Source organism: Suricata suricatta, chromosome 2, assembly GCF_006229205.1.
Source record: "Suricata suricatta isolate VVHF042 chromosome 2, meerkat_22Aug2017_6uvM2_HiC, whole genome shotgun sequence".
Lineage (NCBI taxonomy): Eukaryota > Metazoa > Chordata > Mammalia > Carnivora > Herpestidae > Suricata > Suricata suricatta.
Genome location: NC_043701.1, coordinates 159,167,432 through 159,182,539, shown reverse-complemented (window position 1 = coordinate 159,182,539; position 15,108 = coordinate 159,167,432). Strand labels below are relative to the sequence as shown.

At 53.7% G+C, this 15,108-nt stretch overlaps 1 protein-coding gene and 1 long non-coding RNA gene across 8 annotated transcripts in view; one reads left to right on the top strand and one right to left on the bottom strand.

Annotated features, from left to right (window-relative positions):
- The window catches only part of LOC115285784, a 55,967-nt gene extending 48,039 nt beyond the window's left edge, over window positions 1-7,928 (top strand). For all 4 annotated transcript variants that reach the window (XR_003905696.1, XR_003905695.1, XR_003905694.1 and 1 more), the window contains 2 exons: window positions 966-1,032; window positions 7,774-7,928. This is a non-coding gene — a long non-coding RNA (uncharacterized LOC115285784). The remainder of the gene's footprint in view (window positions 1-965; window positions 1,033-7,773) is intronic.
- PAX2 (paired box 2) overlaps window positions 1-15,044 on the bottom strand; it is a 76,688-nt gene extending 61,644 nt beyond the window's left edge. For 2 of the 4 annotated variants that reach the window (XM_029932391.1, XM_029932392.1), the window contains exons 1-3: window positions 14,939-15,028; window positions 11,279-11,444; window positions 10,311-10,508 (exon numbers count right to left, since the gene is read on the bottom strand). In XM_029932391.1, coding sequence (XP_029788251.1) covers window positions 10,311-10,508; window positions 11,279-11,444; window positions 14,939-14,981 — 407 coding nt within the window. In that variant the 5' untranslated portion in view covers window positions 14,982-15,028. Of the gene's footprint in view, window positions 1-10,310; window positions 10,509-11,278; window positions 11,448-14,938 lie in introns of all 4 variants that reach the window. The other 2 variants (XM_029932394.1, XM_029932393.1) reach the window with 2 other exon arrangements.
- Window positions 15,045-15,108: the final 64 nt, after the last annotated feature.

Genomic DNA, 15,108 nt, shown 5'->3' with positions numbered 1-15,108 from the left:
AAAGCAGTAGTTACCTGGCCTGATAGGCCTGGAGACCAGTAGTCAGAGGGGCCAACCCATCACTCCACTCCTGGAAATAAATCCCATTGTATTTGCATTTTAATTTTCCACATAAACAAAGGCCCAGAGTACTCGCTTGGGCAGCATCACTGGACGAATTTAATTAGAAATGAAAAGTTTATAGGGCCCTCTTTAATGCGATTAATGCTCAGTTAACATTTATCACATTTGTATGCTGGAATCGCCTTTTCTAAGCAGCCACTGGCCATGAAATGGATTTCTCTCAACTTTTTTTGTACCCACCCTACGAGGTCATCTCCTAAGGAGTCTCCGGGCTGTCTCTCTGGGCCCAGGAACTACCTAAGCGAAGGTTAGGGAGGGAGAAGAGGTGAATGCATATGTGCGGGGGCTGGAGTGCAGGGGCATAAAAGTGAGGGCTGGGCACTATTTCTAGGGGGACCTGGACCAAACCAGGCCTGTATCTCTGAAAAGAGCGGAGTGCTCAGCCCAGCAGATTGGCTGAAAGGGCTTCAGAGCCTCTTTTCTAATTAAAAAAAATGACCTCCCTTCCCAACACACATACTCAGTCCATTTCTGTGGCCCCAAACAAGGCTTTAGCTGGAGCTGGCTGGTGTCAATCACCCCTGGTTCTCACTTCTCTCCTGTCTTAGGCCCTCTCTATTCTACCCCTTTTTCCTCTCTGGTCAGGGGCTCTATTAGACTGTCCCCTCCCCCCCAGCCCAGACCCATGGTGACTGGGAAAGAACCCGAGTCTTGACCCCAAGGAACACTTCAGTTTCTCTGGCTCTCCCGAGGCCAGACAGTCAGTCTGTGGGAAGGCCGCCTGCCCTGGTGTCAGCTCCCTAGAGGAGCCAAGAAGAGTGGGGGAACATGAAACCTCTATTGGTCCCCAGAGTAAGGATGGCCTTCCTTATCTTATCACATTCTCTTCCCTCTTCAATTAGAGTCTGCTGAGATTGGCCTCATAACCCAAACCAGCTAACCTGAGGAGAAGGAGAGAGAAGGAAAAAGGTAAGGGATAGGGGGAGGGCGGGGAGGTATCCTCTCTGCAGATGATAAAAGGAGATAAATAGCTTGACCTGTGTCCCTACCTAAATGCACACCCCCCCACCTTGAGGATCTCGACAGACACAAACCACGTACTGCTACCCATGCTCCTGGTAGTGTGTTACACGCACCCATGACCTGGCCCTCACACAACACTCTACACCCTCACCTCTAGCAGAGAAAATGCACATGTGCCTGCACTCAGACTAAGTGTGTCGGAATCCTGTGTACCTGATGGGAAACCCCATTCATCAACCCATCGGGAGATCTACCGTCCATTCAACTCACGCTTGCCAGATAACACCTGCTAACATCCCAAATAGGCGGGACGTCCAAGTGATGGCAGAGACTTTCATTCTGGGACCACACAATCCCTTCAGCTGGACACCCTCTGAATAGCAAGCCACCAGCTCTCTGTTTGACAAGACTGGCTCCTTCTGAGAGCTTCCTGGAGTACCAGCACCACTCAGCTTACCAGGACACGGATGCTATGCTCAGCTAGATACCACCCACTCTTCCCAAAGTTCACACAACAGAGCCACACAGAGGCCCTCAACACACAGTCCCCAACTTCTCTTTGTATGACACATAGGGGAGGCGCTACATTGCCCTCTAGAATCAGGATGGAAAGTCACAAGATAAGGAGCAGGATAAGCGTCTCCTTCCTGACCATCCCTGTGGCCCATCAAGCCAGAAGCTGCCTATAGGGCTGCTGGTTTCTGGCGGCTTCCTCCACCAGCCCAGCAAAGACCCTGGTGCCAAGAAGGAGCCTCAGGGCTGGGGATGCTTGTTCCCAATTGCTCAAGCTCTTGGGCCGCAATTGTTCTCCCTTCCTGCCCTCCTTCCTTCTCCCACAGTCCTCTGAGCCCTTCCTCTCTGATTTTGTGACCTTACTGTGCCTACAGGGTGGAGACAGCCCCCTCTAGCCTGCTTCCCTGCCCTACAGACTCTGTTGCTCCTGCCAGGAGCTGCCCATGGAGTCCTCTGGCTACCTCAGTTCCTGAATGGCTCAGGATGAGTTCACTGCAGAGAAGTTCAGGCAGGGCTGAAGGCAGCAGCAGAGAAAGTCCCAAGCAAAAATGGCCAGAGGCTCCCAGGTTGGGAAGGGGGGGTGGCTCTAATCTGGAACACCTAGGAAGTGAGGATCTCCCTCCCTTCTTCTTGGCTTCCCTCCCACTCTACCTTCTGTGGGGACCAGGCTGCAGCAGCCACACTGCTTGTGGTATGCTGCCTGGTGCCAGCGGCCATGAGCCTCAGCTTGACCTCCATGCTGCTTCCTTTGTTCCGCCACCCCTCCCCTTCCTGGCTGGCCTCCCCTTCTCTCCTTTACTGCCTTCTGAGCTTCCTGAGCACCCCCCGACCCCAGCTTAGCCTGGTCTACCAGCTGTCCGGAGCTGAGGGTCCCTCCGATCTCCTCCAAGTGCTACTAGAGGCACTTCGCTGAGCTGCAACCCAATTTTCAAGTTTCTGGAGCTCCCTGCTTGGTACTCTCACCATTCGCTCCATTCTCATCAGGCCGAGCCTGCTCAGAGGCCTCTCCCCTTCGCCCCTCAGCCTCCCCACCTCCTTCCTCACTCCAGCTTTCCTTTTGATTTCTGTCTTCTTCTCCCACTCCTGCCTCACCCTCTCCTGCCCTCACGGTAGAGAGTGGATTCTCCCTTCCACCTCCTTCCCTCCCTGGACCAAGGGGATCAGGAAGTATCACCTGCACCCCTGCACCTGCCCAGCTACCCCTCTGGTCTGAAGCAGAGAAGAGAAGCTATGTCTAGTTACACAGGCCTGGGGATGCAGACTTGGGCCCATGGGCGGAGTCAGGCCAGAAGCGGTGTTTCCTTTGGCCAGAAAGGAGTTTTTACATCCCAAATCTTCCTGCTTCTAGGCTAGGCCTGCATACTCTGGGCTTTTTTCATTCAGTTCTCACTGGCTCCATCCCATCTCCTGCAGCCCTGCCCTCCTCCCTCCACTACAATAAACCTGACCTCTCTAGAATGTCAGCAACTCTCGTTTTCTCTCACTCTTATGTGAAAAACACGAAATATCTTCTTATCATATATATTATCTTTCAAAAGCCAAAAGAAAGAGTCCAGTTTTGGGGGGAGGGTTTGGTTGCTGACGATGAGCTACAAGAGGAATGTTCTCCGTACGTCCTTTCCCCATTCCTTCTTCTCCCACCCAGAGTTCCCACAGGGAACTGCACAAGGCCTTGCCCCCTACTCTTCCCGCGCTAGGTCACTCTGCTCTTGTTTCCACTCCCACCAGCTCCCCTAGGCCCAGCCCCCTCTGGAACCCCCCAGGCATCTCCCTGTGCCTTCATTCCATACCTGGTCTCCAGTTTTCAGTTATGTGGTTCTCACACATAGTCTCTCCCTTCTTTCCCTGGCAGCTGGGTTACTGGGGAAGGATTTGGAAGCTGGGCCCGGGGCCCAGCCTCTGGGAGAGCTCTGCCAATGACCTCGCCCCAGGGCTGCTGCCATGTCTCCTACTGGAGGTACCCACACTCCTTGGTGGGTCTCTGTGCCAAACTCTATAGGAAGGAGACCACTGGTAAGAGCATCATTTCGGCTGCTAATACAGTCTTGCCAACTGGGCTGGGAGTCAAGTGTCTAAGCGAAGATGGACAGCTGACCACTCAGCTCTCCAGTACAAAGGTGACATCACTGTAGCCAAGCCCATCTCTTGGGGGGCTAACTGCACCATGGAGTGTTACAGTGCAAGTGAGGATTGAAGGAAAATTTGACCTGAGTTTGCCCAAATTATAAAACAAAGAATCTTCAGCTGAGCCCTATTATCGTCCAATGACTGCATCACTGGTTAAACTGTTGGGCTGAGGACAAGGGGTTCAGCCTCTGTCTGTGGCTGCAGGTCACATCCTGCAGGCCTTCCTCCCTTTCCTCTTGGCCTCCTAGCCCTTTTACCGAAGAGCAGACACGGCATGGCACACACTTACACGTACAAATCCACGTGCACTGAAGATGTCAACCTCTGTGCCTAGAAACCATTGGGAATATGTTCAGGCTGCACCTTGATAACACCAAAACAACAGGCTCAACAGGAGGAAAACATTCAACCCCATGGTTTCCTGGTAGATAGATAAACCTAACGTGATTCAATTTCCCATCTGTTTCACTTGTTATTTGGGCATTGTTGTGAGATACAGTTTCCCACACTTCAGATCTGTCACGGGCCCTTCTCTCTTTTCTAGATTCACCCACATAGCTGGTGAGCTGCTCTGGCCAAAGCTGTACCTATAACCGCTTCCTTTGCAAGGGTCTGAACTCTGGACACCTGGCTTGGGGAGTGGGGGGTATTCAGAGAAGTGGTGGCCTAGGTTAGAACACTTTAGTGCACTCTTTTAAAGAATCAGAAGTGAAAAAGAAATACATATACATCGTTTCCTCTTACTATAAGACCTCCAGCTCCAGGTAGCAACAAGGGGGTGGGGGAGGTGTCTAGGAAAAACCTGAAACTAAGAGGGGAAGTTGCAAACTGCTAGAGCTGGAGATCTCCAAAGCTAGGAGCATGGAGTGGAGCCCTTGACCCATGGTATTCCTCTATCCGTCCCACTGACAAGACTGGGAAGCAGAACCCCTATCCCATTTGGGCTCATACCAAGCCCCTCTTCAGGGTGCAGGCTCTTAATGGGGGTGGGGGTGGGGGGTGGTGATTCATCTTCTGCACCAGTTACTACTATTGGCACTCCTTCTCTGGAAGCTGTCATGTTCTAGTCTACAAGCACATACCATCATATGTACAACCACACCATCTCCCGTGCACCAGAATACGCCCAACTGTTCCCTCCCAAACCAACTCCCAACAGTGCCTCTCTGTCCCTGGACCCACTCTGCACATGAATTCACCCATTCTGCCAAAACACACACAAAGCCACTGCTGCCCCCTGCCCCAGCCCACTCACTCCCCAACCTTCCCTTCTCCAGGCACCCTGCTTCCCTTCTCCAGGGGCTGCTCCTGCCTGGCCCCATCTCCACTGGCTAATTCCCCCTGTGGCCCCTGTATTGAACTGTTGTGTTGTCCATTTCCCTGTGACAAGGGCTCTGGTTACAGAGTTATTGATTGGTTTTCATGCAGACAGATGGGCCCTTCCTGAGCTCCTATCGAAATCCCTGGCTCTATGGGCTGATTGTTGCCTCTCGGGGTGTAGGATTGCACTGGAGACCACCCTCTATGCAACCTCCCTTGCCCAGGCTGTGGACGGTAATAAATGGAGGCAGCCTGAGCAATAATAAAAGCAATTGAGTAGGTTACCTGTGCGGACACAAGATTTATGCCTCTTCATATTTGATGTGATTGTTTTATTGAGTTCTCAAAATAGTTGGGACGCTATTTATTTAGTTAGTTAGGAGTTTCCCTCTCTTTTCTTCCTTCCATCACCTTCCAAAACCTACCTGGGGTTTTCATTAGGGACAAACCCTCCTGTCTTCCTCTTCTCCAGAGTGGCCAGTTATGGCCAGAACTCAGGGCAACTAGCCGCTGCTCTCACCTGAAGCCATCTGGTGGCCGAAGTGCCCACTCTGAGCCAGCCAACCAGAGAAACAGTCAGGCTGATACAACCTTGGGCCAAGAAGTCTAACAAGACTCAGGGAACAAAAATGACCCTTCAAGAGGACAACTCCAGCTCATTTTAAGAAATAGAACTCAGGGCGCCTGGGTGGCTCAGTCGGTTGAGCATACAGCTTCAGCTCAGGTCATGATCTTGCGGTTTGTGGGTTCAAGCTCTGTGTCAGACTCTGTGCTGACAGATAGCTCAGAGCCTGGAGCCTGTCTTCAGATTCTGTGTCTCCTTCTCTCTGAGACACTCCCCTGCTCAAGCCATCTCTCTCTCTCTCTCTCTCTCTCTCTCTCTCTCTCTGTCTCTCTCTCTCTCTCTCTCAAAAATAAGTAAAAACATTTAAAAAAAAAGAAAAGGAAAAGAACTCAAGAAACAGAAATCAACAACTGTGCCTATTTCAAATGCTCATCTAACGATGGGGGACCTCAGCCACAGGAGGGCCCTGCCTAGGGAACGACAGGTGACCAAGGCTTCTCAGGCAGAAACTGGCATATTTGTTTGCTACTTGGAGCCCCCAGGCTGGAAGGGCCCCAGTTCACAGAAGGCAAGTTTTCTCTCCTTATTTCTCCCATTCCTCTGAGAAGAGACGTCTTCCTCTTAGCCTACCAACTTGCCTTGGTTCTTTGGTGGGAGACCACCAGTCCTGACCATGAAACAGCTCCACCGCAATGGAGACGTGGCAGGTGAAGCTGCCCTTCTGGCCAAGCCAGGTCTAAGAGTCAAATGTGCAACGTGGTAGAACCTGAGTTTCTGAGAAAGAGACACCGATTCTGGCCCTGAACGTGTCTACATGTCTTCATCATTCCCTTAGCTAGGATGAGCTAGCTCCTAGCTTATTTGGATAGAACTTCGAGTGAACAGCTGGCCCACTACTGTTTCCCCACTGCCAGACCTCCGAAGAGGCCTGTGAATGACACGGGAAGGAATTCTTAAAAAGCACTGGGACTGCAGCCTTGAAGCCAGGGTTGCCACTGCTAGGAAAATGAACATGCTCACTTAGAGCCAAACAGGCTGAGAGAGAGTGTGTGCGTAGCAGGGGATCCATGAGAAACTGACCCTAGAAAAGACCACTCCAAAGATCTAGGGGCAGGAAAGGTCCTGATCCCAAGAGTGGAGGGCAGACAAAAGTTATAAGAGCGCAGCCTTTTTATCTACTTGTTCCAAGAGAGCACCCTCAGGGGATCCTCAGCAACCCCAAACTCTACCTGGAGTTTGCACCTGTTCTTTCAAAGGAGCAGTGTTCTCTGCCCAGAGCAACAACCAAACCAGAAGACTTTGGCACATAATCAGGAGAATCCTTCCTGCCTTGTCAATTGCTCAGCGATATAGCTGGGTGACTTTTTCCTCCTTCAGTAGCACAGATCCCCCTCCATCACTTCCCCCATCTATAAACCATATCCTACACTGGTTTCCATCTCAAGTCACCTGTTTATAAACACCCCCCCCCCACATACACACACACACACTGTGTATGAGCTGAAGGGCTGGCAACTCCACGCTCAGCGATCAGTAACCCAATACTGAGAATGAGTCGCATAAATTCCGCATGCTAAGCAATCCAGTCAACCCGCTGGATGTTTGACAGTGGTCTCCCGGGCAGGAGTGGCTTTGGGAGGCCTCCCTGACCTACTCCATTGACTCAGAGAGGTATTTCTCTGCGGATTTGCCAGTGGAGTATATGGATTGGATGTCCAAGCCTTTATCGCGACAGGATCATAGAAAGCCAAAACCAATTTTACAGCATGAAAAGCAATTTAGTTTATAACCATAACAGCATATTTCAAGTGCGGCGACAGCATCAGTTTTGGGGAGGAGAAGATGAAAAACCTCACAATTTGGCTCAGGTGGGGGAGCATGTGTGGACTTCCTTTCTTGCCAACCACTGGCACACGCACACTCTTACAATGGTTACGTGTACCTATGACAAGTCGGCACATCACCAACAGCAAGGCTCTAAACTCAAGAGCCACCCCGTTCCCCAGTGCATCAGACTCTGCAAGGAGGGAAGCCTCCAAGCTCTTCCTATAGAGGATGAGAATTCACAAAGTTCCTGACATCACCGACGCTGGCAGAAACATCCTGCCTTTATTGGCTGCAGGGTGGACCGACAACTCTCAGATAAACCTTTCCTTCTCTAGGGCAAAGCACCTACAAGGATGAAGCTAAGGACATGGGAGTCCAGATGCACCCCTCCAGCCCCAACTCGGCACCACATTGGGAAGCCCTCAGAATTTGTTCCTGAATTTGAACCATGGTAGGACTCTGTCCCACAATAAAATCCAGAATACCCTAACTGTTCTTGTTGACAAAGCAAGTGGGGAAGCCTAACCACAGGCCCAGGGCTGGCTGCCCGTGCTGCCCGTGGCTTCCCCATTCCTCTCCTCCTCCCACTCTCTCTCCATCTCCGGCAACACCTGCCCACAGATGGCTATTTCTACGCACCCAAGAAAGCCTCTGTACCCTTAGGTAGTGGGGCTCCATACTGAACAGACTTGGCCATGGTCCACGCTGTCAAGCTGAGGCTGTTCTTTCCCCACTCTCAACCCAGTCTCTACTCCTCACTCCTCTACCTCCCCCCAATTCTGGGGAGCACACCCCAAGCCTTCTGAGCTTGATCCTGTGGTCACTCGTTTCCTGCCTTCTGTGGCTTTTCAGGATGAAGGCATTCCCAAACTCTTGCATGAGCCAGCTTTCCAAAACACTTCAGCCAGAGAGGATACATGTTGGGGGAGAGGAGGGAGTGGGTGCTGGTCGGGGTGTAGACATGAGAGGCTGCCACCCTAACTGCCTTAATCGCTCCAATCCTCTGCCCATCAAGAAAAGCAAATTGCCTTAACTGTGCGTGTCTTGGGTTCCTCCAAAGGCTTGCAAATCCTATCACTGACAACAGGCATTTCTCTGGAATGTCCCCCAGAACACCAGCACTCAGTCCCAGCAACCCTGCTTCTCAGCAGGCTGCTCTCCTCACAAGATCTCAGTTCCAACTCGCTCCCCGGACTAGCAGACAGCCAAGAGGCTGCCTGCAATGGCTCAGAAAACAAAGCTTTGTCCCCTGCCCTTCCCTAACCGCCAGTCCTGCCCCAGCCCCAGAGCCTCCCCAGCCTCCCCTGGCTTTTAAATGCAAAAGACACATTCCTCTCCCAAACCACCCACAGTCTTTCTTCAGCTTCTGCGAAGGTATCTGAACGTCAAACCGCAATGCTTTCAATACCTAGCGAGCCAGGCTCAGGGAGCTGCAGGGTTTTCGGAGGGTGTATAATTAGCTGATCAGTATTATGTTACCCTGTTCATAACTGAATAACCATTTTAATACAGATGGCACACACTGGGATAATTTCTGGGGTCGCCTCGCAGTACGTTACAGCACGAGTGTGGCAGAGGGAATCTTCTTTAGCCAAGGTACATTCTACCAGCTAATTTTACCTGCTGTTTTCAGGATGATTTGGGATAATTCCATATCATTTGAAAAATATTAAAAAAAAAACCCTCTTAATACGTGATGCCAGTTTCCGAAAAAGGCACCATCTGAATTATTAGTTGTCCTGATAATGAGCCTGTGAAGAGTGCAAAGAATAACAAGGGTAGGAAACCCTCAGCCGCCTTCTAATTTGGGAATCGGCCTTAAATGAGGGGCAGGGGTTGCAAGGCTGGCCAAGCATTCTAGAGCTTGCACAGGGTCTCTGCTAATGTCAGATTTAACAGCTCTGTGATGATGAGGCTGTCCTGGACTCTTGCATCCAACTGCTGCTTGTATGTGCTGTACCCAACGCAGGCCCCTTTGCACCCTGGTGGGGGGTATAGGGACAGGTGCATGCACCTGCATTCTGCCAGAGAGCATGTTAGAGGAGCTCGGGACCTGGGAAACTGTCTTGTGCAGCTCTCTGTCCAGCTGACTCCAGCCCATGTGCCTGAGCCTGTCATCGGGTGCAGACTTAGTCCTGGCCCCAAGCACCCTGAAGTTGAGCCTCAGGGTCCAGAACTCTTCCTTCCTGCCTGGTGCCCCACTCCTTGTCCAGCTTCTCCACTCCCTGCCAACTGCTGGCTGGTGGTTGGCATTTATTCTGTGGGCCTGGATACTCATGCTCAGAGGCCGGAAATTTGCACGGAGCTGGCTAGCAAGGCCGGGCTCCTGGGAGGCAAGCTTTGTGGGAGTTGGCAGGGAGGGTGGGGAGGCCAGGACAGGCGGCTGCCCCTGGGAAAGGGAGCATGTCTTTAGAAAGGGAAGTCTGTTTGGAAGCCATGAATAGACACTGGTCATTTTAAAGGCTTCGGCTGCGGGCTGTGATTGTCTCTAGATACCGAGGCACGTAATCTTGGAGTCTTAATTACCACAAACACTTGGATTCATTTCCAGGACGCCGGCGGGAGAAGCCTGGCAGGGAATACCCAGCCCTGAGCTGGAGATAGCTCTGTCTGTCTGTCTGTCTGTTTCTCTCTCTCTCTCTCTCTCTCTCTCTCTCTCTCTCTCTCTCTCTCTCTCTCCTCTCTCTCTCTCTCTCTATTTCCCAGGTCCCCTCTCCCTTCCCAAAGGTCTTTGGGGCTGAGAGCCTGGAGCAAGGGCAGAGGCTGGAGAGAGAACCAAGACTGCAAGCTGGGAGCCCTGCTGGGAGGCAGGCACTGGGAGCTGGACTCCTGCCCTGTAGCCTGGGGGTGGGGTGGGGGGTGGCTTGCTCACCTGTTGATGGAAGAGACGCTGGGCACCGTGTCGTTGTCGCAAATGCCCTCAGCCAGGAGCCGGTCTCGGATCTCCCAGGCGAACATAGTTGGGTTCTGTCGCTTGTATTCAGCAATCTTGTCCACCACTTTGGGTGTCGCCACTTTGGGCTTGGAGCCTCCGATCACTCCGGGCTTGATGCTGCCGGTCTCATAGTACCTGCGCCGGGAAGGCCGGCGGGGTCAGCAAGAAGCAGGCTATGGCAGGGGACAGGGAGGCTGCAGGCTCCCGAGCGGAGTGGCGAGGAGGGACAAGACTCAGCATAGCTGAGCCAGCTTCCAGAGGGCACTTGGCCAGGGCGAGGCTGGCCTGGAGGATGAAGGGGAGGACGAGAGGGACACTCCCTCCAGAAAGGCAGTCGTGCCCGGGGCTGCTTCGAGCACACCAGTAGTAATAGGTGCCCCTGGGAGTTTTAAAGCCCAGACTTTCATTTGGAAAGAATAGGAGGAACAGCACCATTCCAGGCCTCCAGGCCCACCAGGGCTGAGGCACTACCTCCAGCCCTTTCCTACTGAGCACATAGCCCCCACGAGGACCAGAACTCTCCTTTCTCCTACCCAGTGCTGATTTTTCCTCCTCTTAGGGACCCATTTCCGCTCCCCACCCTCTTCCTCCAACCCCCACCCCCGGCCTGCACTAACTCTGCTGGAAGAGCAGTCCCTCCCTTTCTAAAGGCTAGAAATTGGCAGCCTCATCGCCAGAACCCCAAAGCTGGGCAGAAGCTATGACCCTGCTCTGCCCCAGCTCCTGGGGCTATCACCACGTGAGCGCTCTCTCCGAAAGGAGCAGCTCTCTAGATACCCTGGAGTATCTGGATAGCCCCTCTCCCATTGGCGTCCTTGGCTTTTAGCCAAGTCCTTGGTCTGGAGACCCAGGGCGGAGGGATAAGGAGGCAAGGCGTCTCCCAGGGGCAGCTCTGAGGCCCTCACCTGCCCAGGATTTTGCTGACACAGCCGTGGCTGACCCGCAGCTGCCGGGATATGTCGCAGGGCCGCACACCCTGGTGGGCCAGCTCCACGATGCGCTGCCTCACCACGTCGGGCAGGGGCCTGCCGTTCACAAACACCCCCCCGAGCTGGTTCACACCCCCGTGCCCTGCTGGGGAGAGACAAGAAAAAAAACAACACCCCACACACAGCAGGGACCGTCCATTAGTCAGGGTCCGCGGCCCAGGACGCGAAGGGAGCAGGCAGGGCAGAGGGGCATGATCCCGGACTCGGGGAAGAACAGTGGTCCGCCCAACACAACGCGGTGGATGGGGGACTGAAACCCACGGGGCGGTAGAGACGCGGAAGCGTGAGGCTGGGCAGAGAGCTGGGAAGAATGAGGCTCGAAGGCCAGTACCTCGCAAGGGAGAAAACGAGGGAAGGAATGGAAAAGCAGGGTGAAAGGAAAGAGGGAAGGGGGGGATTGATGCTGCCAGGAAAGAATGTAGGAGAGGAAACGAAGGGCCGAGCACAGAACAGAAGCAGCGCGAAGTGGGATCCCGCCTGAGCCGCATAGCAAGGGGGAGTTGTTGGTGTGTGCTAGGGCTTGGAGGCAGATGATGTGGGGAGTCTGGGACCGGTTGACTCAGTACAAAAGGACTCTAAGCACAGAGAGGGTCTACGTCCCTGACCCCGTCCTTTTGCTCCCTACCTTTTGTATCTATTTTTATCAGAGTTGGAGTTTCCCTATCTCTTTCCCTGTGTTTTCCTTTTTGTTTTATTTTGGGTTTTGATGCATATTTTTCCTTTCCTTTATGCTTCCTGTATTTAGATATTTGAGGGCCATATTTCCCACTCGTCTCCTTAGTGTCTAAAGTTCAAAGAAAGCCAGGTGGAGGAAGGAAGACTGAAGGGGCAGGGGCCCGGCAGAGCCGGCTGCGCTGAGACTGGGAGGCAGTGGAGAGCGGTGGGGCGCGCTGCTAGGTAGCAGCCGGACAACGCAGGATGCTGGGGCTGTCCGCCTGCCGCCTTGCGCCAGGCTTGGGACCCATCGCCTCGCCTAGGTAACATGGTGCAGGTCGCCAGACAGGCTGAGGGTGATCAGGGCACCCCGTGCTGCCAGCCGGAGTCATCTCCCGTCCCTCTGACCTTAGACCTCGGCAGCCTCTCAGGACACAGGGAAACAAGGGCGTTTGCTCTCCCGGCCACGACAAAGGCGCTGGGTCTCCAACCGGACTCCAGCCTGGGCCCCCAACCTCAGAGCCCAAGTGGTCACCGGATACCAGGCCTGAGGACGCTGCTCGCCTCCCATTCTCCCTGGCCTACAGCAGTCTAGAAATCCTGCACCCAGAGTGATCAACCCACAGCCGCAGTTCCTGAGCAATCCAAGCGCAGAGTTCTAGCCGCCAGCCCGACCCAGCCAGCAACCTACAGCCCCTGCCCTGCTGGCCCCAGGCGACTTTCGGAGAAAGCGGGGACATCTGCGTTCTGCTCATTCCTTTTTCGTCCCCTTCTTGGGGTACTGAGAGCTAGGGCCGGTGAAACCCCTGGGGAGAGGCTTCTGATCTGGAAGCCGGGGGGAGGCCAGCACCTCTTATTTTTGCCCCTCATCCCCGATACTCTCCCTACCTCTAGCCCCACTCCTCACCCCTCCCCTCCCTCCAAACCTCGACCATCAATAATTTAGGCCCCGGGAGAACTCGCGTTACCGGTATGAAAAGGCGGCAGCTGCGGGCAGATTAAAGATGAATAATTCAGCCTCCCCAGGCTTCGGGCCCGGCCCTTCGTCCCCAGTCTAAGGGAAGGGGCTGGGAAGGGGGCACGGCAGGAGTCCAGGCTGGGGGGCCGGGAGCCGCCGCCGAATCGGGCCTGGAATGCGCCACTGCCGCCGGCGCGGACTCAAGCTCCGGCTGCTAGCTGGCCCGACCGCCCGCTTGTCGCTCCGCGGTCCCTCCCTTCCTCCGACCACCTTCAGCTCGCCTTGGTCCCCTTTGGGTTTCAAAGTGACACCCAGTGGGCGGCCGGGACTTGGCAGATCCCCCCCCCCCCCGCAGAATCAGCCAGAGAGAAGAGTGAGAGCAGAGGCTGCAGGACAGGGAGGCCGGCGGGCTAGGCGAAGACGGCTTGTCCACCCGGTTCCACTCGCTCCGAAGAGGAGACAGGATTTCTGGCCCCGCTCGCGGAATTCCGCGGCGGCCCGAGGGCCCTGACTTGGATTACCTGTGCTTAGAAATTATTTAGGAAAATATATTTTATCCCAGGAGCATTTTCTAAAGCTCCCCCTGTTACGCTAATTATATGCTTATAGGAAAAATACAACTCTTCCTTTTCGGCTCTCTTGTCCGGAGCACCAATCCAAACCAGGTCTAAAAAAGTTTCCCTGTGAAAAGTTACAAATCATCCTTAATTATTAATCTACAGAGGAGGAGAAGTTTTCTATTTAAAATGGGAGGAGGGGTAAGCCTGCAAAAAAAAAAAAAAAAAAACCTCCAAATTTTTCTCCAAGCTAAAGATGCATGACATGAATTAGATAAATACAAATTTCATCAAAATAGCCCCTCTTTTTCTATTTTTTTTCATTTTTCTCCCTTTCTCTTTCTTCTGCAACATCCCTTCTGTTTTCCTTCTTTTATTTCCTTCTCCCTGTTTTTTTTATTTCTCTTTTCTTTCTCCCCAGCTTCAGCATCTGCCTTCCTTTTGTTCGTTCCCCCTCATTTTCTCCCTCTTTGGCTACCTACTGGCCAGGTTACTGGCTGAACCATTTTCACCAGGGAGTGGGAGTACGGCAAGAAGCCTCCAGAACGGCAAGCAGAGCTTGGCTCTGCCCAGGGGCCGCCTGGCAGGCTCCTCCACTCCATCCCTTGCTGACTTCAGTTTCTCCTTGGAACCCCTCTTTGTTTTTAGAGCATCTCTCAGAGAGAGGCGGAGAAAGATGACCATCACGTCCTGCCAATCTCAGACTCCCAACTCAAGGAGAAGAGGAGAGGAAGAAGGGAAGGAGGAAGGAAGTATTACAAACCAGCTCACAAGAAGCCCTGACTGGGCTCGCAGGGCCTGGAGGTGCTAGGAGCTGAGGGTCAGATGGGGGCACTCCACCCCCACACTCTTCTGACTGACTGTCCTGACACTGAAGCTGCCTATGCTAGGAGTCCCCTCCTGGACAGTCACACTAAGTTTGAGAAAGGTAGAGATGAATGGAGGGAGGGGGAGAGAGAGGGGGAGAGAGAGAGAGAGAGAGAGAGAGAGAGGGAGCGCGCAACACAACACAAACGCTTCAAAACTGCCTGCCAATTAGTTTCCCAGCCCAGGGCAAGAGGGTGACCAGGGAGAAGGATGGCTGGAGTCAGGGCCAGGGGCTGTGGATCGTGACCTAAGAAGAAGCAGGAGGAAGGAAAGAAGACAGGTGATGGGCACCGGGGAAGGTAAGAAGGCAGGTAGAGGGAGAAGTATCAGGGACGTAAGGCAAAAGAGAGAAACTGGAGGTTTTGAAAACACTGGGAAATGAGGGGAAGAGGGAGAACGAAAGGAAGGGGGCCTAGAGAGGCCAGCGTGGTCTCCAAGATGGGACCTGAGTGCAGGGGGTCAGGGCCACGCGAGGCGGGACCGGACTGGGTTAGGACGGGAAGCCCCGAGCTGGGACAGGAGCCGGGCGCCGGTACTCACGGTGCATCGCGGAGAAGGGGTCTGCTTTGCAGTGCATATCCATGGGGAGGCAGAGGAGCGGGAGCAGCGCGGCCGCCGCCGCCGTGTCGCCTCTCAAACTCAACTTCAGGACTTGAGGAGAAAAAGGAGGGATGTTGGGGAGGGGGAAGGTGAGCGGGCGCCTGGCAGCG